Below are 25,712 nucleotides of genomic sequence, written 5' to 3' on the forward strand. Positions count from 1 at the left end.
ATTGTTCGAGTTCGAGATTCAGAACTACTCAGCAGCATTATCAGGTCATCAGGTTTCATTTTAAGTTTTCAGTTCTATGAAGCTCGTTGACTTGTCGTGGTAAATCACCATGGTAACTCTCGCTGAGCAGCTGCTCCAGGTGAAGTCGAGCTAAAACATCATACACTATGAAGCTCCGCCCACTGACCAGCCCTTCCTTGAACCATGACATCATGTTCTTAGAGGATCTGTGGAGCTGGTGTGGTTCGAGTCTCTGAGGAGGACCAGGGTCTCTGGAGGAGGACCAGGGTCTGCTGAGGAGGACCAGGGTCTTCGGAGGAGGACCAGGGTCTTCAGAGGAGGACCAGGGTCTGTGGAGGAGGACCAGGGTCTGCTGAGGAGGACCAGGGTCTGCTGAGGAGGACCAGGGTCTCCGGAGGAGGCCCAGGGTCTCCAGAGGAGGACCAGGGTCTTCGGAGACCTATGAGATCCTCTGAGCTCCTCTACCTGTAAATGACACATTCATGTGATGGTTCAGGACGACACAAGTCAACACAACATCCGACTGATAACAACATCCGACTCCAGCTGGAAGTGTCCACACACTTCTGTCCTGTTGCTACAGGCTGATCTGTGTGAGTGACTGATACTGACTGATTGATTGATTGATTGATTGATTGATTGATTGATTGACTGATTGATTGACTGATTGATTGACTGATTGACTGATTGATTGACTGATTGATTGACTGATTGATTGATTGACGACTGATAACAGTGACTCTGTGACCTTCAGGTGATCTGACCTGATTGATCACTGTGTGATGACTCGTTGAGGTCATGTGACCAGACTCACAGGGATCCTTCAGGTCTCCTGAACCTCACACACACACTCAGGCTCAGTGGTCACATGACGCTGGTTTAAACTCACAACAAACGACAACAAGTGAACAAGCAAGTTCACCTGATAGCAAATCCTGCTTCTTCGTTCAGAGCTGTGGAGAGTGTTGATGTGTGTGGTGTGTCCCTGTCTGTCCTGCAGGGGGCGCCGTGGTCTGCACAGTCAGCAAAGACAGCACAGACAAAGAGGGAGAGAGGGAGGGAGAGAGAGAGGGAGAGATTCAGGGGGTTTGTGTTCTAGATTCAGTCTCAGAAGGAAACCAGGAGACACTGATGTGTCCTTCAGTCTCTTCCCTGCTTCCCTCCTGCGTCATGTGTGTGTCATGCGTGTGCAGCTGCTTCCACATCCTCTCAGGTAAGAGGGTTTTCATCTTCCTCTTCCTCTCAGGTAAGAGGGATTTCATCTTCCTCTTCCTCTCAGGTAAGAGGGTTTACATCTTCCTCTTCCTCTCTGGAAACTTGAAGCTGTAATTCAATCCTCCTCTTCTGCTTAATATTAATAATATTAATTATAAAACAGGATCATCGATGTTTTTAACTCAGAGGATCTTTAGTCTCAGTGTTTCTGTTGCATCGCAAACATTTTGTTTCACATTCATTTTATATATAGAATCATATGTATTTAATATTACAATACAATAATATGTATAAGTTTACTTGCAAGCAAGTATGAGCGGCACCTCGCCGCCCACCCGCCAACCCCCCATGCCCCATGATGCTGGATCACAGACTGAGATCCTGATGGAGGATTATGATCACAACCAGACTTCTGGACACACAACATGTCTCTTCACATCTTCACCATCAGGAGCTCCTCAGTTCATCTCCATCAGACATGATGTAGAAACACTTTAAACATGAAGTTACAAACTGGTTCTTCTCATGTAGTGAATCCTGTTGTTGTGTTGTTGTGTTGTTGTGTTGATGTGTTGTTGTGCTGATGTGTTGTTGTGTTGTTGTGTTGTTGTGTTGTTGTGTTGATGTGTTCAGTTCCATCAGCATGTGTGTGTCCTGGGAGAGGATCCTCACATGGGACTGAGCTTATTCACTGATCACTAAGTTTCTGTTTGACTCTTGTTGAGTTCAGAACAGGAAGTTGAGTTCAGAACAGGAAGTTGATCCTTGTTATCATCTGAGAGACAAATATCATGTGATTGATTCATTGATTTGATTTGATTGAAAATTAAAATGTCTCTGTCTCTTTCCGCTCTAGATGTTCCAGCCCGAGCAGCGTAATAATAATCTGAGCAATTCCATTAGGGTCCTTGTACTGTTTGTGCTCGGGCCCTAAATATGATATAATAATATGTAGAAGATAAAACATAATATTTTCTTCATTTTTGCTTCAGCTATTGGTTCCTATTTCCCCCAGAAATGTCGAGTCACTGCTGGTGTTCCCCAGGGTTCTGTCATGGGCCCTTCTGTTTGTCATCTATTTATTTCCTTTTGGCCATATTCGTAAATTTAACATCAATTTCCATGTGGAGATCAAACCTCCCTCCACCCTCCACCCTCCACCCTCCACCCTCCACCCTCCACCCTCCACCCTCCGTCTTCCTGTCTGTCGGCGCCCGTCGGCCTCGGGCGGCGCCCGTCTGCAGCCATTTTCTTAAGTTTGTTTATTTGTCTTTCAGCTGTTGTTGATGTTGTTGTTGTTTGTCTCATCAGCTGCGTTGCTGATGTCATCGTGGTGCGTTCAGGGTCTGCGGGTCGAAGTGGTTCCCAGACAGCCTCTGTTCAGGCTGGCGGAGCGTCAGCAGCTGGTTTGCTGCGTTCAGGATTGTTCACTGATGCCGAGCATCTCCTGGTCTCTGCCCGGGGATCGACCTCTGACCGCCGCGGTCACCACCAACACCAGCTGCTCTGTGTTGACCTTTGACCCTGTGATGATGGAGCATGAGGGTGCTCTGCTGTGCAAAGTCGACTGTGGAGGAGACAGGAAGCAGATCCTAACCAACGTGCACGTGTACTGTGAGTTCCTGCACACACACACACACACACACACACACACACACACACACACACACACACACACACACACACACACACACACACACACACACACACTTTATATATCAACATCCAAGGACCAGGTGTGTAAAGCAAAGTGTGTTTCTGTCTCTGTGGGGACTCCAGCCCCCCCATCAGCCCCTCTGATCCGAGGCCAGGACCACTTGAGACTGGGGGTGGAGTCCGGCCTGACCTGTCAGGTGTCCGACCTCCACCCCTCAGAGCTGCTCACCCTCACCTGGTTCCACGGGGACAGAGCCGTGCAGAGCGTGGTCGGCGAGCCCGGGTCCAGCTCGGTCTGGTCCGAGTACCGGTTCACTCCTCAGGACCAGGACTCGGGGGCCAACCTCAGCTGCAGGGCCACGCTGGACCTGCTGAGGCTGCCGCCTCAGATCCGGACCAGAGAGACCAGGATCTGCCTCCACCTGCTCCGTGAGTCCTGAGTCCTGGGTCTTGCTCAGACCTGGATTTGGATCTGGTTCAGATGTGTTCAGATCTCAGGGATATGGTTCAGATTTTGAGGATCTGGATCAGACTGGATCTGGAGGATCTGACCTCTGACCCCTCTGCAGATGCTCCTGTCGTGACGTGGATCTCCGACTCGGTGGTGGTCATGGTCAACTCCTCGCTCACGGTCAGCTGTTCAGCGGCGGGAAACCCCGAGCCGGAGGTCACCTGGAGCTTCAGGACCACGGACGGTCGCTCGCTCCTGCGGGGGCGTGGCCAACAGCTGGTCGTCAAGGCGATGAGTCTGTTGGACGCTGGACGCTACGAGTGTGACGCCCGGAACAGCGAGGGAAGCCAGACCGCTGCGCTGGACGTCACTGTGCACGGTCAGAGAGCGCTCCCCCCCCCCACCCCCCCCCACCTGTCACCCACTTTAACACCTGTGTCCGCCCCCCCCACAGCTCCACCCACCAACACCTCCATCTCTGTGAGTCCCGGTGAGGACGTGGTGGAAGGTCAACAGGTCAACATCACCTGCCGATCAGACGGAGCTCCGCCCACCACGCTGGTTCTGACGAGGGATTGGGCGGAGCTTCAGAGGACTGACCCCGCCTCATCTTCATCACTCTCCTTCAGCCTCTCTACAGCCTTAATGCGAGACTCCGCCCTCTACAAGTGTGAAGCGGCCAATCAGTACGGAGTACAGCAGGTGACCACCTCCGTCAGGGTCAAAGGTCAGAGAAAGAAACAGGAAGTAGCAAAATAAAAGTCCACCTCTCTTATTTAATGTCTGAAGGTTTTGAAGGTGAGGTTCTCTCTCTTCAGCTCACGCTCTGCAGGCGGAGCTGAGTCCCCAGCGCCCGGCGGCAGAGCGAGGTGCAGATCTGCTCCTCACCTGCAGGGGGTCCGGGTGTCTGCACCCCCCCACCCTCACCTGGAGGGCCGAGGGCCGGAGCGTCCTCCAGAGGACGCAGCAGCAGGACGGTCTGTCCCTGCTTCACCTGCCGGGCCTTGACCTCCAGGACCAGGGAGGCTACAGCTGCGAGGCCGAGTGCGACGCCGTCATCAGGACCAGAACCGTCCGGGTCCAGGTCTACTGTGAGTCTGACCCGCCTCAGCCCAGGTGCTGGTGATCTGTTGTTATAAACATGTATGTGTATGTGTGTGTGTTTGAAAATAGACAATGTTGTATATTTGTCTGCAAACAGTGAATTGTTGAGTTTATTCAGACGTGTGAGAAACGACATGAGATTTTATTTGACAGTCGTCAGAGGTCAAAGGTCAGAGTTTAGTTCTGTTTAGTTCTAAGTAGGACACAATGTTTCCTCCCACACACAGACAGACACACACACACACACAGAGAAACACACACACACACACACACACACACACACAAACACACACACACAGAGACACACACACACACACATACACACACACACACACACACACACACACACACACACACACACACACACACACACACTGAGCACTTGGATCCTCCCACAGCTCCGAGACAGAAACAGAAGGAGTCAGTGTTGAATCATCAGCTGCTGACAGTAACACACAAACTTCTTTAGTCCATAAACTAATCTATAAACTAACCCATGTGTTTATGATCGATCTGATCAGTTATTAACCTGCTGATGTTCATCTGGTAACAGTTTAAACCCGGTCCTCCTGTAGGGTAACCCAGTGTAACTAACACTAACCCAGTGTAACTAACACTAACTCAGTGTAACTAACACTAACCCAATGTAACTAACACTAACTCAGTTTAACTAACACTAACTCAGTGTAACTAACACTAACCCAGTGTAACTAACACTAACCCAGTGTAACTAACACTAACCCAGTTTAACTAACACTAACCCAGAGTAACTAACACTAACCCAGTGTAACTAACACTAACCCAGTGTAACTAACACTAACCCAGTGTAACTAACACTAACCCAGTTTAACTAACACTAACCCAGTGTAACTAACACTAACCCAGTTTAACTAACACTAACCCAGAGTAACTAACACTAACTCAGTGTAACTAACACTAACCCAGTGTAACTAACACTAACCCAGAGTAACTAACACTAACTCAGTGTAACTAACACTAACCCAGTGTAACTAACACTAACCCAGTTACGTTTATTGTATAAGAACAATACTCACAGAGAGTCTCTGGGGTTCTGCTGGACACGTCACCAGGTCAGTGGATCATGTCGAGAAGAAGCTCCCACTTTACCAAGTCCACAGTATTTATAAAAGACACAGCGTGCAACACAGAGGCGGGTCTTTTCTTGAGGGCACTCAGCCATTGGCCAGATGTGTACTGTCTCCAGTCCGGTCCACCAGGTGTCTCCCACCATGGTGTCCTTATTAAAAAAGGGAGTTTTTCACAGTGGAGAGACCCAGCAGATTAGACTTTAGAGGAGGATTTAATATCTTTTTCTCATAATAATTTGGAAAAGGGTTATCTCAAGATGGATTTCCTTCTCACACATCCCCAATCTGCACTTTGCAGTCAGATTGACCCTCAGATGGTTGCACTCTGTGTTTGACCCTGAACCTGAGTCCAGAAATTATATATCACTCCAGGATAAAAGAAACAGTTGTAATATTGTTAATTCTATAGATTACACAGCTAATACTGATTCACAGGATATAATGTAGGTAAAATATATTCAAAAGGTAGAGAACAAAGCTCATGAGGATGTATTCCAGTGACCTTTGACCTCATGAGTCTTCACTGACCATCACTGACTTCCTGTCCCAGTTCCTTGAGAAGTCTGTGTTTTAAGAGTAAATGTTTTTGAATCTCAAACCTGACGGAGGATTTGTAGCTCATGAACATCTGTTTCATCCTCTGCAGCGTTTCCATCGGATCCGGTTCTGATCGACCCCGGTCCCGTCCTGTTGGGTCAGCAGGCCGTCCTTCGCTGTGATGTCATTAATGTCTTTTCCACCAATCAGCTGAGGATCCACTGGCTGTTGGGGAAAACTGCTCTGATGTCAGAGTCCTTCGGGTTCTACGGTTCTTTACAGAACGTCTCCTCTGTTCTTCGTCACCTGGTGGAGGCGGAGCAGCAGCTTGTGACCTGCAGGGCGGAGCTGCTGACTGATGACAGTGACCTGTGGCGGTCCAGGAGGACGAGTGTTCGTCTGCAAGTCCACTGTGAGTCTGAGGAAACAAGACCTTTAAACCTGCAGGACCCGTAGAATCTATAGACCTGTAGAACCGGTAGATCTCTAGAACCTGTAAGTCTGCAGAACCTCCAGACCTGTCAACCATGTAGACCTGTAGGAAGTGTAGAATCTGTATGAAGCAAGAGGTGTTTCCACTGGGGTCTCACCAGCAGCCAATCAACAGCAGCCAATCAACAAGCAGCCAATCAACAAGCAGCCAATCAACAAGCAGCCAATCAACAAGCAGCCAATCAACAAGCAGCCAATCAACAAGCAGCCAATCACCAAGCAGCCATGACTTCACATTATCATGGAAGTCTGTCTCCTCTTCAGTCGATTAATACTAATCAGCTCACAGCCCTCACTGATTACCCCCTGGTCCAGCTGGAGGTGCCCTCTAGAACCTGTAGAACCTGTAGAACCTGTAGAGCCTGTAGAACCTGTAGAGCCTGTAGAACCTGTAGAGCCTCTAGAACCTGTAGAGCCCCTAGAACCTCTTAAACCTGTAGAGCCTGTAGAACCTGTAGAGCCTCTAGAACTTGTAGAACCTGTAAAGCCTCTAGAACCTGTAGAGCCTCTAGAACCTGTAAAGCCTCTAGAACCTGTAGAACCTATGGAGCCCCTAGAACCTCTAGAACCCTATAGAGCCTCTAGAACCTGTAGAACCTCTAGAACCTGTAGAACCTGTAGAGCCTGTAGAACCTCTAGAACCTCTAAAACCTGTAGAACCTATGGAGCCCCTAGAACCTCTAGAACCTGTAGAGCCTCTAGAGCATATAGAACCTGTAGAGCCTGTAGAACCTGTAGAACCCGTAGAACCTGTAGAGCCTGTAGAACCTGTAGAGTCTCTAGAACCTATAGAACCTGTAGAGCCTGTAGAACCTGTAGAACCTGTAGAGCCTGTAGAACCTCTAGAACCTATAGAACCTGTAGAGCCTGTAGAACCTGTAGAACCTGTAGAACCTGTAGAGTCTCTAGAACATATAGAACCTGTAGAGCCTGTAGAACCTGTAGAACCTGTAGAGCCTGTAGAACCTCTAGAACCTATAGAACCTGTAGAGCCTGTAGAACTTCTAGAACCCGTAGAACCTGTAGAGCCTCTAGAACATATAGAACCTGTAGAACCTGTAGAACCTGTAGAGTCTCTAGAACCTATAGAACCTGTAGAGCCTGTAGAACCTGTAGAACCTGTAGAGCCTGTAGAACCTCTAGAACCTATAGAACCTGTAGAGCCTGTAGAACCTGTAGAACCTCTAGAACCTGTAGAACCTGTAGAGCCTGTAGAACCTGTAGAACCTGTAGGAGATTCTACCATGTGGAACCTTTAACTCAGCATAGCAGGATCATTTAGTCTTAACTTGTCAGTTCAAATGGATCCGATCAGGTTTTGTTAAACCCAGATTGAGGTTCTGTTAAGTTCTGGTCTGTTGGTGTTGCAGACGCTCCGAGGAGAACCTCCCTCTCCGTGAGTCCCGGGGGGGGCATGGTGGAAGGTCAACAGGTCAACATCAGCTGCAGCTCCGACGGAGCTCCGCCCAGCACTCTGGTGCTGAGGAGGGATGGGGCGGAGCTCCAGAGAAGTGATGCTGCCTCCTCATCCTCGCTCTTCCTCAGCCTGTCTTCTGCCTCGCTGGAAGACTCCGCCTTCTACCAGTGTGAAGCGTCCAATCAGTACGGAGCACAGCTGGTGTCCAGCTCTCTCAGGGTCAAAGGTCAGTTTTCGCTCTGAGTTGTGTCTATCCAGATCTGAAACGTTTAAACGTCAAATATTAAAACTGTAAGGCGTTGATGTGAAGGTCAAAGGTCAAACAGAAGGTCAACATGTTTATCTCAGCAGGCTTCACCAACACCTGGCACATTTATGACATCACGACCTGTCTGCAGCCAATCAGGGCTCAGTATGAAATATTTGATACACACACTGTCTCATCACATGACTTCCTGTGATCTCCGGTGATTTAGCTCCTCCCAGAAACACGACCGTCCTCGTCCTGCCGTCCACCGTCGTCCACGAGGGACAGGACGTCACCGTCTGCTGCCAAACCATCAGCTTCCCTCCGGCGGCCATGACTCTGAGGAAACTGACCAATGGGACGGAGCTGTTTTCCCTCAACGGCACCTTCCTATTGGTCAACGTCACGGCCAGAGACTCTGGCTTGTACCAGGTCAACGTGACCAACGACCTCGGATACCAGGTCAAAGTTTTCAGCATCAGTGTCAGAGGTTAGTACAGACCAGTTCAAACCAGTACAGACACAACAGACCAGTTCAAACCAGTACACACACAACAGACCAGTTCAAACCAGTACAGACACAACAGACCAGTTCAAACCAGTACAGACACAACAGACCAGTTCAAACCAGTACACACACAACAGACCAGTTCAAACCAGTACAGACACAACAGACCAGTTCAAACCAGTACAGACACAACAGACCAGTTCAAACCAGTTCACACACAACAGACCAGTTCAAACCAGTTCAGACACAACAGACCAGTTCAAACCAGTACAGACACAACAGACCAGTTCAAACCAGTACAGACACAACAGACCAGTTCAAACCAGTACACACACAACAGACCAGTTCAAACCAGTTCAGACACAACAGACCAGTTCAAACCAGTACAGACACAACAGACCAGTTCAAACCAGTTCAGACACAACAGACCAGTTCAAACCAGTACAGAACAGCACAGACACAACAGACCAGTTCAAACCAGTACACACACAACAGACCAGTTCAAACCAGTACAGACCAGCACAGACACAACAGACCAGTTCAAACCAGTACACACACAACAGACCAGTTCAAACCAGTACACACACAACAGACCAGTTCAAACCAGTTCAGACCAGCACAGACACAACAGACCAGTTCGGATCAGTTCAGAGTCAGACCAGTTCAAACCAGTACAGACACAACAGACCAGTTCAAACCAGTACACACACAACAGACCAGTTCAAACCAGTACACACACAACAGAGTAGTTTAGACTAGATCAGACCAGTTCAAACCAGTACAGACACAACAGACCAGTTCAAACCAGTACACACACAACACACCAGTTCAAACCAGTTCAGACCAGCACAGACACAACAGACCAGTTCGGATCAGTTCAGAGTCAGACCAGTTCAAACCAGTACAGACACAACAGACCAGTTCAAACCAGTACAGACACAACAGACCAGTTCAAACCAGTACAGACACAACAGACCAGTTCAAACCAGTTCAGACACAACAGACCAGTTCAAACCAGTACAGACACAACAGACCAGTTCAAACCAGTACAGACACAACAGACCAGTTCAAACCAGTTCAGACACAACAGACCAGTTCAAACCAGAACAGCACAGACACAACAGACCAGTTCAAACCAGTTCAGACACAACAGACCAGTTCAAACCAGTTCACACACAACAGACCAGTTCAAACCAGTACAGACCAGCACAGACACAACAGACCAGTTCGGATCAGTTCAGACCAGTTCAAACCAGTACAGACACAACAGACCAGTTCAAACCAGTACACACACAACAGACCAGTTCAAACCAGTACACACACAACAGACCAGTTCAAACCAGTACACACACAACAGAGCAGTTTAGACCAGATCAGACCAGTTCAAACCAGTACAGACACAACAGACCAGTTCAAACCAGTACAGACCAGCATAGACACAACAGACCAGTTCGGATCAGTTCAGACCAGTTCAAACCAGTACAGACACAACAGACCAGTTCAAACCAGTACACACACAACAGACCAGTTCAAACCAGTACACACACAACAGAGCAGTTTAGAACAGATCAGACCAGTTCAAACCAGTACAGACACAACAGACCAGTTCAAACCAGTACAGACACAACAGACCAGTTCAAACCAGTACAGACACAACAGACCAGTTCAAACCAGTATAGACACAACAGACCAGTTCAAACCAGTACACACACAACAGACCAGTTTAGACCAGTTCAGACCAGTTCAAACCAGTATAGACACAACAAACCAGTTCAAACCAGTACAGACACAACAGACCAGTTCAAATCAGTACAGACACAACAGACCAGTTCAAACCAGTACAGACCAGGGGTCTCATTTATAACCGTGAGGTGGTGAACTCTAATCCGACAAAACTGTTCCACACGAACCTTCAAATGAAAAATATATAAAACTACAGCAAAGTGCGTTCAGATAATGATAACCAGCGGAGTAACAGAGTCATTAACAGTTTTTAATAATTTCTTCTAACACTTTGTGTGTATCATGAAATCGCTCCAGTGAACGTGTGTGAGGCCTCAGAGCTCAGAGCGACCTGGAGGTCACAGGAAAACCATTCACTTCCCAAACAGTCCAGAGCAGCTGAGGATCCACTGATGAGAGGGAACCGCTCCGATGCTCTAAATCAATAAACACTGACGTGACTCTGGAGCGTGAAGCTGCAGACGGAAGCAGGTGAAGGGTTAAGGTTAGGGTTAAGGTCAGGGTTAAGGTCAGGGTTAGGGTTAGGGTTAGGGTTAAGGTTAGGGTTAAGGTCAGGGTTAGGGTTAAGGTTAGGGTTAGGGTTAAGGTTAAGGTTAAGGTTAGGGTTAAGGTTAGGGTTAGGGTTAGGGTTAAGGTTAAGGTTAGGGTCAGGGTTAAGGTTAGGGTTAGGGTTAAGGTTAAGGTTAGGGTTAGGGTTAGGGATGAGGAGGAGACGAGGGTTCAGTGGTGATCAGCTGATCTAGATTCTATAGATCTGTGATCTCTAAGTCCAGCATTAGATCGACTGACGGAGCCGAACCATCCCAGGACCAACACCAGCTTCTAATGATAATTCTGTTAATTCTGTAGATTGAGGACATCACGTCTGTCTCTGAATTTAATAATCCTGCAGTTTAAGAAGATTAAAACATGAACATGAGATACAACATTCTGACAGGGTCTGTTTCTTTGCTTCCACCTTGAATTGGATCTTTTCTTATTTCCGGTTCTTTCTCTCGTCTTCACTCTCTCTCTCTGTGACATCACTTCCTCTTCTCATCGCTTGATGCCGTGACTCTGTCAGGACTCACGGTGGAAGCCCATTGGTCAGCAGTATCATTTAATATTCATGAGGTGCTTTGCATTGACCATTTATGGTTGAAATGGGCGTGTAGAGGGCGGAGTAAGAAGCAGATCCCTTTTTATAAATAGGATTTTTATTTGGCGTACGCCATTTCCGGCTTTTGTGCGCCCGTCTGCGTTAGTATGAATCCCACGCACTGTTTTATAAATGAGACCCGAGATCAGTTGATGTTTAAAGTTGTTTTCTCGTCAGCAGAGAGAAGTCCTGATCTTCATCCTCGTCTCAGCGTCGTCATCATCACGCTCCTGATATTCGCCGCAGCAGCTATTTCTCTGCTGCTCGACTTGCTGAGGAGATCCAGGAAGAGAGGTTTCTATTCGCTGAGCCGCTCGGCTCCGCCCTCCGCCTGAGGCTCCGCCCTCCGCCTGAGAGCCCGCCCTCCGCCTGAGGCCCCCTGCTGGCTTCAACGTGTCTCTGCAGAACGACGCCTGATTCGTCGAACTGTCTCCTGACGTTATCACATGTTCAAATGTTCCAGTCTGACACGCGGCCGTCATTTCCCAGCATGCTCAGCAGCTGACACTCTTTTTTATGAACTTACTCACAGATACTTTACTTTGTCGCCAGTCTGTCTACAGCGTGTGTTCAGTGTTCACATGTTCACGTGTTCAGTGTTCACGTGTTTAGTTTTAACATGTTCATGTGTTCACGTGTTCAGTGTTCACATGTTCAGTGTTCACATGTTCATGTGTTCATGTGTTCATGTGTTCAGTGTTCACATGTTCATGTGTTCATGTGTTCATGTGTTCACGTGTTCATGTGTTCACATGTTCACGTGTTCATGTGTTAACGTGTTCACGTGTTCATGTGTTCAGTGTTCACATGTTCATGTGTTCATGTGTTAACGTGTTCAGTGTTCATGTGTTCACATGTTCACGTGTTCAGTGTTCATGTGTTCACATGTTCACGTGTTCATGTGTTCATGTGTTCACATGTTCACGTGTTCATGTGTTCATGTGTTCATGTGTTCATGTGTTAACGTGTTCAGTGTTCATGTGTTCATGTGTTCACGTGTGTATATTAACACACTAAACAATCACCCTGAAATAAAAGCAGTTTTTATGAAGTGAAATGAAAATAAAAATAGATATATTTTGAAAAGGTAGTTCACAACTCACATGTTAATATGAAATATAACATGAATTTTACATGTATGTTATATATACCAGACTGTGAGGGTCTGATCCTCTTCATTTCCATGACAATGGACTCAAGAGCCAATGAGCTTTGTGTAAGAGAGGACCCACCCCCCCCCCACACACACAGACACACACACTGAATTAATTTGTTCAGCTTGTTAAACTACTGTCACTGTGCCAGGAAATAGACAGATCCCGTTGCTCCAGTTTCACATCAACCTGCTGCAAAATGTTTCTGTTCAGTTGTGTCTGTTTTTGTTGTACTGCTTGTTTTGTGTTGTTGTGTTTTGTTATTGTCACAACAGGTCGACACACAATTGAATCAGAGTTTATTTGTTTTGCATTGAATCACAACAAACGTTATTTCAAGGCTCTTTACATGGTGTTACAGAGAAACACAACAGACACACAACAGAAACAGCAGACACACAATGAGTCAACACTTGATGCCCCCCCCCTCATTCCTACAGCCAACTCTGAGCTGCTGAGCCTGTGTGACCTCTGACCTATGTTGTGTAAAAGCAGTGGACGTGTTCTGCTGCGTCTTGTTTTAATCTGAAGGTATTTCCTGTCGTCAGCAGCAGCTACACAACCACAGACCCACAACTACGAGCTGGTAGAACTGAGACTGTGAATTAAACCTGAAGTCATGGGACGCAGGGTTTGTGTTCCTCAGACCTCAGGTCTCAGACCTCATGTCTCAGGCCTCATGTCTCATGTCTCATGTCTCATGTCTCATGTCTCAGACCTCATGTCTCATGTCTCAGACCTCATGTCTCAGACCTCATGTCTCATGTCTCATGTCTCAGACCTCATGTCTCAGGTCTCAGACCTCATGTCTCAGGTCTCAGGTCTCAGACCTCATGTCTCAGACCTCAGGTCTCATGTCCCAGGTCTCAGACCTCAGACCTCATGTTTCATGTCTCAGACCTCAGACCTAATGTTTCAGGCCTCATGTCTCAGGCCTCAGACCTCATGTCTCAGACCTCAGACCTCATGTCTCAGACCTCAGGCCTCAGGTCTCAGACCTCAGACCTCATGTCTCATGTCTCATGTCTTAGACCTCAGACCTCATGTCTCAGACCTCATGTCTCATGTCTCAGACCTCAGGTCTCATGTCTCAGGTCTCAGACCTCAGGTCTCAGGGCGACACACATCCAATCAAACTGTTTTTTGATTTTCATTGAATGACAACAGACTTTATCTCAGGTCTCTTTACAGAGTGAGGTTATAGAGAAACACAACAGACAAACAGAAACAACCGACACACAACAGAAACACATAAAAAACAACAGACACAAAACAGACAATGAACCAACACTTTGCCCCCACCCCCCCTGGGCCTGGGATACCCCCCCAACAGATTAAGATTCAGCTACGTCCACGTGTTGCTAACGTGTTGTGTGTTTTTGTGAGTCCGTCTGGTGTGTTTCAGCTGTCGCTGAGCTGCTGAGCCTGTGTGACCTCTGACCTCTGTTGTGTAAAAGCAGTGGAAGTGTTCTGCTGCGTCTTGTCGTTTTAATCTGAAGGTATTTCCTGTCGTCAGCAGCAGCTCCACAACCACATGATCCTGATCCACGTTCTGGATCCACAGTCTACATCTGATCCACAGTCAGGTTCTGATACTGGTTCTGGTCCGGGTTCTGGAGAGTTGCCAGCAAAAGGCAGACTAATAAACAACTTTGTGAAAAAGCCAATAATAAACTGGATCTGGATCTGGATCTGAATCTGGATCTGGATCTGAATCTGGATCTGGATCTGGATCTGGAACTAATGTGAGTCTCCAGCCGCTGAAGGTTTGATGAGATTGAAATCACATGAAAACACAAACTTATGTTTGAGTGACGGCTTCCGTCTAACATGGTGTTGTCATGGTAACCTGCATCATGAGTTTACAAGGTCACAATGTGAAGAAACAACAGTGACACCTGCAGGTCAGTTCAGTTACTGTCACATTTGTTCTTTAAATATTACAAATAAAACATTGTTTCTCACTTTTCACTCTTTGCCGTCGCTCTGCTTTACTCTCCTCTGATTGGTCAGCTGTTGATTCTCTCAGGTTACCATGGTGATTTTACCAGCTGATTAAACCTGAAGTTACCTGAGTAACCCACAGAGCTCTGCTGGTCATACAGAGCTCTGCTGGTCACATAGAGCTCTGACTCCCCCTGCTGGTCACACAGAGCATAGACACAAAGCTCTGGCTCCAGTTTCCCAGTTTCAGTTTAAACTTAAATTTCTGTTACTCATATTAATACAATAATAATAAAACAACATGGCTGCCTCGTCCCATAAAACAGGATGTTTCATACGTTCTATTGTTAGTTAGTAGTTCATCTGTACTTATCCAGTAGTTAGTCAGTAGCATCAGCTGATTGAGAAACCGGAAATGTTTTACAGGCCTTTATTGTGAAATGCGAGTGAACCGGAAGTTGTCAGCTAGCTTGCTGTAGCTAGGCACAGCAGTGTGTGTGTGTGTGTGTGTGTGTGTGTGTCCAGGTGCTAACATGTTACCTTCATCTGTGAAAGACGACGAGTACAAACCCACGAAGCTGAACCTGCTGGTGAAGCTGTCAGGATGGTTCAGGTGAGCTAACCTGCTAACCTGCTAACATGCTAACATGCTAACCTGCTAACTGTGCTGACGCTACAGCCAGCGTTAGCATGATGCTAGCCGGCTAGCCCCGGTCGGTCCGGATCAGTGCAGTGATGGTGTCGGTGCTGGCTGCCGGTCCGTGGCGGGTGAAGTGTGACACTGTGGCGGGCCGGAGGACCGCGGAGCCCCGGTGTGAGTTCCGGTGTGAGCCCCGGTGTGAGTCCCGGTGTGAGGCTGATGTTTCTGTTGTTTCAGGTCGATCCTGGCGGATAAAACCTCCCGGAACTTGTTCTCCTTCCTCTGCCTCAACCTGTCCTTCGCCTTCGTGGAGCTCTCCTACGGCGTGTGGAGCAACAGGTAGGCCGAGAGAGGCGAGGGCTCCCCGGCGTGAGCCCGGCGAGCGGCCGGCGGCTCCCGGAGCTGCCACGTAGTGTTAGTGGGACTGTGTGTGTTGTGTCTGACGTGTGTGTTGTGTGTTTCTGATGTGTGTGTTGTGTGTATCTGATGTGTGTGTGTGTTGTGTGTCTGCAGTCTAGGTCTGATCTCCGACTCCTTCCACATGTTGTGTGTATCTGACGTGTTGTGTGTATCTGATGTGTGTGTTGAGTTGTGTCTAATGTGTGTGTTGTGTCTGACGTGTGTGTTGTGTCTGACATGTGTGTTGTGTGTATCTGATGTGTGTGTTGAGTTGTGTCTAATGTGTGTGTTGTGTCTGACGGGTGTGCTGTGTGTATCTGACGTGTTGTGTGTATCTGATGTGTGTGTTGTGTCTGACGTGTGTGGTGTGTGTTTCTGATGTGTGTGTTGAGTTGTGTCTAATGTGTGTGTTGTGTGTTTCTGATGTGTGTGTTGTGTCTGACATGTGTGTTGTGTGTATCTGACGTGTTGTGTGTATCTGATGTGTGTGTTGTGTGTATCTGATGTGTGTGTTGTGTGTCTGCAGTCTAGGTCTGATCTCCGACTCCTTCCACATGTTGTGTGTATCTGACGTGTTGTGTGTATCTGATGTGTGTGTGTTGTGTGTCTGCAGTCTAGGTCTGATCTCCGACTCCTTCCACATGTTCTTCGACTGCACCGCTCTGCTCGCAGGTCTCGCAGCGTCCGTCATCTCCAGGTGGAGATGTAACGACAACTTCTCCTACGGGTCAGACACAACATAGTTACACAACACAGACACACTAAAACATCTCCAGGTGGAGATGTCCTGACAACTTCTCCTATGGGTCAGACACACAACACAGCATTGACTGTGTTGTGTGTCTCTGTGCGTTGCAGTTATGTCCGAGCTGAGGTGTTAGCCGGCTTCGTCAACGGACTCTTCCTCATCTTCACAGCGTTTTTCATCTTCTCTGAGGGAGTGGAGGTAACACACACACAGAGACACACACATGTACACACACGCACAGACACACACAAACTCAGTTGGAACTGTCTGTCTGTCAGAGAGCCCTGGAACCTCCAGACGTTCATCATGACCGTTTACTTCCTGTGTCCATCGCCGGTCTCCTGGTGAACCTGGTCGGGATCTTTGTGTTCCAACACGGAGGACACGGACACTCTCACGGAGACGAAGGTACGTGCTGGAGAACCTCACTGAGGGGAACCCTGTGGAACCACCCTGCAGAACCAGGGTTCTCTAATCTCTTCTCTCTCAGGTCACGGTCACAGTCACTCTTCGTTTAACGGCAGTCTGAATCACGGAGGACACAACCACCAGAGCAAGACCTCCGACTGGCATGGACATGATGGACATGGACATGAAGGACATGGACATGGACATGAAGGACATGGACATGAAGGACATGGACATGGACATGAAGGACATGGAGGACATGGAGGACACAGTCATGACGGTCATGGACACAGTCATGAGGAACCACACGGTCACAGTGAGTTAATACCAGGTCACAAACAGAGCAGATGAAGTGTCACCTCTGCTGTGTGTGCGTGTGTGTGTGTGTGCGTGTGCGTGCGTGTGCGTGTGTGTGTTTGTGTGTGTGTGTCGTCTAGAGTTCAATCGGTATACTTCCAACAACAAATGTTCTGGGTTTTACTGTGAATCTTCATAAAGCAACAATTCAGGAAAGAGAAGCGTCTGTGTCGCTTCAATTCAAAGGTCATGTACACAACTTGTTCAGGACACAACTTGTTCATGTACACAACTTGTTCAGGACACAACTTGTTCATGTACACAACTTGTTCATGTACACAACTTGTTCAGGACACAACTTGTTCATGTACACAACTTGTTCATGTACACAACTTGTTCAGGACACAACTTGTTCATGTACACAACTTGTTCATGTACACAACTTGTTCAGGACACAACTTGTTCAGGACACAACTTGTTCATGTACACAACTTGTTCATGTACACAACTTGTTCAGGACACAACTTGTTCAGGACACAACTTGTTCATGTCAGTCTGTGGTTTAGGTTTTGGTTTGAGATTTGTTAGAGACCTAATATTCATTGTCATAATCGTCCATGATATGATGATGAAGATGAAGATGTTGTTCTTTCTTTCAGATGAAGTGCTCCGCCCACTGGGGAGCGGCTCCAGTAAACAGATCCTGCAGGGTGAGACACACACACACACACACACACACACACACACACACACACACACAGTATGACAACTTTAAAGGGGGGGGGGGGTTTCAGGTGTAAACAGTGTTGCAGCAGAATCCAACACAACTGAAGTGGAAAGTGAACAAAGCTTCAGACGTAATAACACAACAGGAAACACAACATGCCTCCATGCTGCTCCTGTGATGTCATCGAGTGTCCACAAACATTAATTCAACTAGAAACAAGATCATTTCACTATTGTGTTATTATGACAAAGTTATTCTAACAGTCACACAAAAAGAAAACATCCAACAAACCTGCTAATTCAACCTTAAATCCATTATTTGACAAACATCACCACTTTGTTTTCAAATGCTCACAAATGTATGAACACAACAACCAAGAGACCGACAACTTTCACAATAACAAAACAATTTCCACCGGTGTTAAGAGTTTATGTTCTATAAACAACTTTATGATCCCAGTGTAGCTTCAGCAGATCAGACAACACAAAACAGTTAAAGTCAGAGTCGTATCTCCCGTTCCGGTGAGGAGAGAAACATTACTGGTTACCACTGGTTACCAGTGGTTACCACTGGTTACCAGTGGGAACAGTCACATGTCAGTCACATGTCAGTCACATGTCAGTCAGCAGTGAGCAGTAGGCGGAGTCACATCCAGCTGAATCCTTCCAGTTATTGTCCGTTGCCTTTGGAGAATTAAGTTGAACGAGGGACTAAACAACCTTGACTCACACATACAATATATAAATATAAATAAGATTACATCTATATATTTCATATAAAACATGATTCAATTCATATGCTACATATATAAAGTTGAGCTGCAGCGTTGCACCTCACCTCCCTGGTTCCGGTTAACCACAGCGTTTCTCCTGAAATGACCTGGTGACCTCGCCTCCAGTCACATGACCACAGGCCCCAGGTCACATGATCACATGATGATGTCACGGGTGGAACAGGTCCTTTTCCAGACATTCAGTTTCTAAAACTTTATTTAGAAACTTGAGATGACAGAACATTGGTTTTCTTCACATGAAAATAAAAAAGATGTAACTTGACTGTGCCACTGGGGGGCGCTCACACACCGCACAGTGAAGACCACACATCACAGACATTCACACGTTTCTCATCCGTGTGTGTGTGCGTGTGCGTGTGCGTGTGTGTGTGTTGCAGGCGTCCTGCTGCACATCATCGCGGACACGCTGGGCAGTGTGGGTGTGATCATCTCTGCTCTGCTGATGCAGAAATACAACCTGATGATCGCTGATCCCATCTGCTCCATGTTGATCTCCATCCTCATCGGAGTCAGGTGACAACACAAAGATATACATATGAGATTAATTCAGTCTCACACACAGCATCATAACCTCACACATCCACAAACGTTTGTGTAAGTATACTCTTACACAAACACTATTATACTCACACACTATGTTACCTCTGTGTGAGAGTATAATTAAAGTTAATTTGACCAATATTAGAAAAATCCCATCAATCACATTTTATTTGTATCGTCTCAGATTCAACTTCCTTTGTTCTTAAGTCACCAAGAGAAACGTTCTGAGCAGTGAACGATCTCCGAGTCACAACAGAAGCTGATGCAACTGAACACAACCACACAACAGTTTCAGGGACTAGAACCTCATAAAGAACCTCACACTGCTGTCGGAGAACCACCACACGTCTCACTCTCCTGCTGCCTTCAGGGACCAGTAGAACATCAGGGACCTTTTATTATCCAATACTTGAATCAACTGAAGGATCCTAAAACAGTTTCACTGAGCATTAGAACTTCTTCAATAACAAAAGGACCAAACAGATCAAACAGGACCTTTAACTAAACGCTCTGTTAGTCCGGTTCCTCAGAACTGACGTAGAACCAGAGCATCCAGATAATCCATTAAAACGCTGATGCAGACAATAAAACGTTTCCAGTCATGTGAAGAATGTTCCGACATTCAACGTTTCCAGTGTCTCAAACCATCGGTATGAGCTGGAACCAGTCCTGGACTCGGCCTTGTGATGTCAATGCAGTGGTCAGATTTCCCAGAAGCTCCGGTGATAAGTGCCGATGTGGTTTTAATTGGCTGGAAGTGAACGCAGCTGCGGCGTGAGAGCATCAGAGGAGGCGTGGTCAGTGAGGCCGCCACGCCACCACAGGCATCAGCTTCCTGCAGCTGGAAACGCTTCAGAACTAACGAAGAGTGTTTGAGAGAATGTTACAATGTTTACATGTATGTATATTTCTATATGTGTTGACCTCTGACCTCTGCCCCTCAGCGTGGTGCCCTTACTGAAGGAGTCCATCTCGATCCTGATGCAGAGAACGCCTCCGTCACTGGACCACGTTCTGCCAGAGTGTTACCAAAGGGTGCGTACCCCCCCCCCCCACACGCAGGGGGCTGTGCTTTCCAATGTTCAGTGACACTAACTCCACCCCCCCGGCGTGTTGTGTTCAGGTGCAGCGGCTGCAGGGCGTGTACAACCTGCAGGAGCCGCACTTCTGGACCCTGTGCACGGACGTGTACATCGGGACGCTGAAGCTGCTGGTCGCCCCCGACGCCGACACGCGCTGGATCCAGAGCCAGACCCACAACATCTTCACACAGGTCCCTGAACGCACCACGCATCACACAGGCCCCTGAACGCACCACGCACCACACACTGACAGTAGTATTGATTGTATATTTCCTGAGGTGTATTATTATTTACTGTAAAGTCTCACTGATGTTCCGTCTGTCCGCAGGCCGGCGTCCGACAGCTCTACGTTCAGATTGACGTGGCGGCGATGTAAAAGCTCCGCCTTCTCTTTGAAACTGGGACCAATCACATTCAATCTGCTGTTGCAGGTGCCCCCCCCCCACAAACAGAGACCGGGGGTTGGGGTTAGTGGTAAGGGGGGGTGGCACTGAGAACTGATGAACTCTACAAGCCCCTCCCCCCATTTTTTACTGTGATCCCGCCCTCAAGTGCCTTCTATATGAATCAGAGACAATCTGAGACGCCGCCCCTTCTGGGACCACACCCCTTCTGGGACCACACCGCTGCCATCTCATTGGTCCGTGGTGAGTGTGATGTCACTCTTGTTTTTAATGTGCCAAGTCATGTGACGGTTTCCTCTTTCAACTGTAATTGTATAATAAAATGAATTCACTTTATCTGATTATTGATCTGCAGCTTCAATCTGTGATGTCACACATGTTATGACATCATCACTCATAATAAACTCACAAAGAGTGACAACCTTTTTATTGATCAGCTTAAAAAACAACTTAATAACACATTAATCACTTGAAACCAGTTTGTTAAATTCTGATAAAATTCATGATTTTCAACATAAATGTTCACGTCTCGATTTAATAAAGTTTAACTGAATCAAAACATTTTTATCAGGACAAAAAAAACATGATTTCAATACGCCGGTCCCCTGATGTGCTGCAGACCAGCGTGAGTGTGTGTTAGGAGGTGTAGGTGGAGCTGTCGATCTGGCGAAGGTTCTCCAGCGCGCTCGGTTCTGCGTTCACTCGCAGCATGTCCACCTCCAGTGGGTGGAGCCGACCGGTGACCAGCAGCGAGTGCAGCGGAGCGCCGAGGTCACATGACGCCAGCTGACGTAACGTCGCCACGCGGATCACCTGGTCGTCGGCGCCGAGTCGGGCCACGCCCACACACACGGTGTCCTCGGTCACACCTGGAGAGAAGACACGTTAACGGACCCGTTAGAGTGAGATGATCCTTTGATCTGGAGCTCCTCCTCTGATTGGCTGACTGCACTTGAGTGACAGGTGACCAGGCCTAGCCCTGTGGTTAGCCTCTGGTAGCTAACACGCTGCTAGCTTAGCATCGCGTTTCGGAGGCTGGGCTGAGAGACGAGTGCGATCCCGTAGGCCTCAGTCGGGGGGGAAGTACCCAACAAGACGTAGCCCTAACTGTTTTCATGCTGAGGCCCCCTACTGGCCCCTTCCTGTCATTACAGATAGTATCATAGTACAATATGGTCCCGCTAACAAATGCTAACAAACATTAGCTCGTTCAAGTGTGTTTTGAAAAGCAAAAAGTTCAGTAGAAAAAAATAAAGATTGTGTCTAATGTTTGCAAGTTTTAAATGTCACAAATCTTCATAATATTTGTATGACTCATTAATGTCTCACCGATGTGCTCGCCCCCCCCCCTCCTCCTCTGGATGATCTGGATCAGCTGATCCGACGCCTGCGCCACCGTCATGAAGCGGGGGGGCTCGTAGATCTTCTTCCCTCTGAAACCACATCCAACATTCACAACAATCATAACAATCAGAGACTAATCCTTCATTATTTATCATTTAAAACTTCCTGAAAACCATGACACCAGAGGGTGACCCCCCCCCGGTCTGTACCAGGGCCAGGTGTGGTTCTCAGGTGGTTCTGCTCGGGTTCTTACCTCATCATGTTCTCCACACTCTGCTCTTTCACTTTGATATCTGTCAATCAAATCATCACAATCACTTTAATGCTTTGACTTAACGTGTGTTTTATTTTGAAATTGACGACACAAAGAAAACAAAGGACGTCACATGACCTCCTGACCGTCCGTGTGTGTGTGTGTGTGTGTGTGTGTGTGTGTGTGCGTGTGCGTGTGCGTGCGTGCGTGCGTGCGTGCGTGCGTGCGTGCGTGCGTGCGTGCGTGCGTGTGTGTGTGTGCGTGTGTGTGCGTGCGACTCACCCAGCAGACAGAGTGTGTGAAGTCCAGCTGTTCTGTTTTTGCAGATTTTGTCGTAGAAACTCTCCGGTCTCCACGTCTCCGTCCAAAACACCAACGACACCGTCTCCCCAAAGTTATACAGCTGACTCACACACACACACACACACACACATTAACACCCAGACAGAGACACACACACACAGACACACACAGGGTAAGTATTGTCTGTCTGACAGGTGTGGGGGTGTATACATGTCCACTGACAGCAGGGGCTGATGGGATTGATTCCACAAACCGCTCATTTACATGCCCCACCCCCTCATTAGCATATTAACGACCTCCCAGGGGACAACTGTTAGCGTTGATGCTAATCTGTCGGTGGGGGCGGTTGCAGCTGGGTCCTGCTCACTGATTGGCTGGTCTGACAGGTCAGTTATTGATGAGGTCACATGACGTTTCTCTTAAGCCCTGGGCTTCGACTGTCAGGCAGCACACAAACTACACGACAGGACGTGATGTCACGTCCTGTCAAGCAGGAAGTGACATCAAACCTTTGTATCTGTAGTCATGACGATGATTTTAGATGACATCACAGATGCTGTGACATCAGCTCTGCCTGTGAGACTAAGCTCAGGGGGAAGTGTTACCTGCAGCCCGCAGCAGCCCACAGCGTTCATGATGGAGGCGTTGTGGATGACTTTGTACGGTATCCCAGCATGCACTGCTCTCAGCACCAGGTCACTGTGGGTGGTGGCTCTGCAGAAACAAACACATCACATGACATGTAAATAGGAAGTAGATGGTCTCCTCTGCAGCTGGTTGCTTAGCAACAGAAACTCCTCTGAAGTAGGAGTGATGCTGACGAGTCAGAGCAGGAACGACGAGGTGGAAGTGTAACTGACAGGAAGTGTTACTGACAGGAAGTGTTACACTGACAGGAAGTGTTACACTGACAGGAAGTGTTACACTGACAGGAAGTGTTACTGACAGGAAGTGCTACTGACAGGAAGTGCTACTGACAGGAAGTGTTACTGACAGGAAGTGTTACACTGACAGGAAGTGTTACTGACAGGAAGTGTAACTGACAGGAAGTGCTACTGACAGGAAGTGCTACTGACAGGAAGTGCTACTGACAGGAAGTGCTACTGACAGGAAGTGTTACTGACAGGAAGTGTTACTGACAGGAAGTGTTACACTGACAGGAAGTGTTACTGACAGGAAGTGTTACTGACAGGAAGTGTTACACTGACAGGAAGTGCCACTGACAGGAAGTGTCTCAGGCTGGAGACTCACCCGAAGGGATCTCCCACCACCAGGAAGCCCACGTCCTCCACATCAGCATCTCTCAGGATCTCATCCGCTCCCTGCTCCACCAGATCCCGGTCCGCCAGGATCAGCTGCTTCCCATAGAGCTGCTCCTGAGGAGGGAACACACACAGGATCAAACACACACAGGAGCAATCACACACACACAGACACACACAGGATCAGCTGCTTCCCATAGAGCTGCTCCTGAGGAGCAAGCACACAAACAGGATCAATCACACACACACACACACAGGACCAATCACACACACAGGAGCAATCACACACACACAGTATTAATCACACAGACACACACAGGATCAAACACACACACACACACACACAGGATCAATCACACACACACACACAGACACACACACACAGGAGCAAGCACGCACACACACAGGATAAAAGACACACACAGTGTGGTTAGCATTGGATGCTAACCCTGGAGCTAGCCTCACCAGCTCCGCCTTCCCTCCGGACAGGACCGAGGTGTACTCCTCCAGGTAGACCCGGGAGCAGCGCTCCACGGCCCGCAGGCCTTTCACCGTGATGTCCGCCGCGTCCCCCAGGCCGAGGCCGATCAGGTACAACATGCTGCCGGGTCAGGAGCCGCGGACGAGCCGCCGCGTCACCGGAGCAGAGCCGTCACTGTGTGTTTACTGACTCGTGTGCTGCCACAGACGGAATACGGCATGACGTAAAACCTGGACTGTTCACGACCTTTGATGTCTCGGCCAATGGAGTCGAACGTCACCATGAACGTCACCACATGGCGGCCATCTTGCCAGGGTGGCTCGCTCACCCATAACATTGTGTTGTAGTGGTGCGTACTTTTTAAATAACCATAACTTGCTCAATTTTCAACCGATTTTTAAACTGTTTGGTTTTTTATCAACGTCAGATATGTAGCTATGACACTGCATACTTATGAATCTTTATGTTATTTTTCTAAACAATTTAATAATTCATGCAGTGTCATAACTACATATCTGACGTTTATGGGTGAGCGAGCCACCCTGGCAAGATGGCCGCCATGTGGTGACGTTCGACTCCGTTGGCCGAGACATCTAGTGTTTATATATATCTATGTTCACGACCACTGGGGCCGTGATACGTTCTGCCCATGCGCCAACACGCTCCACCAAATTACGTTGAAAACATCACGTATTTAAAAAATATGTATCCAATGAGGTACATGGTAATTGTATTCAGTGAGGTACATGGTACTTGTATTCAGTAAGGTACATGGTACTTGTATTCAGTGAGGTACATGGTACTTGTATTCAGTGAGGTACATGGTACTTGTATTCAGTGAGGTACATGGTACTTGTATTCAGTGATGTACATGGTACTTGTATTCAGTGAGGTACATGGTACTTGTATTCAGTGAGGTACATGGTACTTGTATTCAGTAAGGTACATGGTACTTGTATTCAGTAAGGTACATGGTACTTGTATTCAGTGAGGTACATGGTACTTGTACTCAGTGAGGTACATGGTACTTGTATTCAGTGAGGTACATGGTACTTGTATTCAGTGAGGTACATGGTACTTGTATTCAGTGAGGTACATGGTACTTGTATTCAGTAAGGTACATGGTACTTGTATTCAGTGAGGTACATGGTACTTGTACTCAGTGAGGTACATGGTACTTGTATTCAGTTAAGTACTTTTTATTGTTATTTCCTGAAGTAACAAAGATCCACTTGTGGATTTAGATGCTGACATGATGTTTTCCTTTGATGACGTATTCGTGTCACGAGATGTTG

The 25,712-nt window shown here is 47.6% G+C and overlaps 3 protein-coding genes across 3 annotated transcripts; 2 read left to right on the forward strand and 1 right to left on the reverse strand.

Annotated features, from left to right (window-relative positions):
- The first annotated feature begins 109 nt into the window (after window positions 1-109).
- Window positions 110-12,195, forward strand: vcam1b (vascular cell adhesion molecule 1b). Its single transcript, XM_061078043.1, has 12 exons — window positions 110-139; window positions 1,022-1,041; window positions 1,215-1,234; window positions 2,548-2,850; window positions 3,016-3,321; window positions 3,462-3,722; window positions 3,798-4,070; window positions 4,162-4,434; window positions 6,203-6,505; window positions 7,956-8,228; window positions 8,479-8,739; window positions 11,819-12,195. Exons 1-12 carry the CDS (start codon window positions 110-112, stop codon window positions 11,971-11,973), a joined length of 2,478 nt encoding a protein of 825 aa, XP_060934026.1. The 3' UTR covers window positions 11,974-12,195.
- A 2,998-nt stretch (window positions 12,196-15,193) lies between these two features.
- Window positions 15,194-21,110, forward strand: slc30a7 (solute carrier family 30 member 7). Its single transcript, XM_061077820.1, has 11 exons — window positions 15,194-15,349; window positions 15,614-15,715; window positions 16,389-16,502; window positions 16,634-16,721; window positions 16,802-16,931; window positions 17,014-17,247; window positions 17,888-17,938; window positions 19,126-19,261; window positions 20,233-20,323; window positions 20,412-20,561; window positions 20,699-21,110. Exons 1-11 carry the CDS (start codon window positions 15,270-15,272, stop codon window positions 20,744-20,746), a joined length of 1,224 nt encoding a protein of 407 aa, XP_060933803.1. The 5' UTR covers window positions 15,194-15,269; the 3' UTR covers window positions 20,747-21,110.
- A 76-nt stretch (window positions 21,111-21,186) lies between these two features.
- On the reverse strand, window positions 21,187-24,619 carry dph5 (diphthamide biosynthesis 5). Its single transcript, XM_061077821.1, has 7 exons — window positions 24,402-24,619; window positions 23,926-24,050; window positions 23,280-23,388; window positions 22,654-22,774; window positions 22,372-22,411; window positions 22,104-22,207; window positions 21,187-21,643 (listed from the first exon to the last, which is right to left on the reverse strand). Exons 1-7 carry the CDS (start codon window positions 24,534-24,536, stop codon window positions 21,411-21,413), a joined length of 867 nt encoding a protein of 288 aa, XP_060933804.1. The 5' UTR covers window positions 24,537-24,619; the 3' UTR covers window positions 21,187-21,410.
- Window positions 24,620-25,712: the final 1,093 nt, after the last annotated feature.

Source organism: Limanda limanda, chromosome 9 (genome assembly GCF_963576545.1).
Source record: "Limanda limanda chromosome 9, fLimLim1.1, whole genome shotgun sequence".
Taxonomy (NCBI): domain Eukaryota; kingdom Metazoa; phylum Chordata; class Actinopteri; order Pleuronectiformes; family Pleuronectidae; genus Limanda; species Limanda limanda.

Bases quoted from the DNA above. Each gene is read 5' to 3' on its own strand.
- vcam1b (XM_061078043.1), top strand. From the start codon at position 110: ATGGTAACTCTCGCTGAGCAGCTGCTCCAG. The intron at 1,042-1,214 runs GTCAGCAAAGAC...ATGCGTGTGCAG, and splicing joins GGGGCGCCGTGGTCTGCACA to CTGCTTCCACATCCTCTCAG. The intron at 4,071-4,161 runs GTCAGAGAAAGA...CTCTCTCTTCAG, and splicing joins CACCTCCGTCAGGGTCAAAG to CTCACGCTCTGCAGGCGGAG.
- slc30a7 (XM_061077820.1), top strand. From the start codon at position 15,270: ATGTTACCTTCATCTGTGAAAGACGACGAGTACAAACCCACGAAGCTG. The intron at 15,716-16,388 runs GTAGGCCGAGAG...GTGTGTCTGCAG, and splicing joins TACGGCGTGTGGAGCAACAG to TCTAGGTCTGATCTCCGACT. The intron at 16,503-16,633 runs GTCAGACACAAC...TGTGCGTTGCAG, and splicing joins AACGACAACTTCTCCTACGG to TTATGTCCGAGCTGAGGTGT.
- dph5 (XM_061077821.1), bottom strand. From the start codon at position 24,536: ATGTTGTACCTGATCGGCCTCGGCCTGGGGGACGCGGCGGACATCACG. The intron at 24,051-24,401 runs GTGAGGCTAGCT...TTCCCTCCTCAG, and splicing joins CCGGAGGGAAGGCGGAGCTG to GAGCAGCTCTATGGGAAGCA. The intron at 23,389-23,925 runs GTGAGTCTCCAG...TTGTTTCTGCAG, and splicing joins GTGGTGGGAGATCCCTTCGG to AGCCACCACCCACAGTGACC.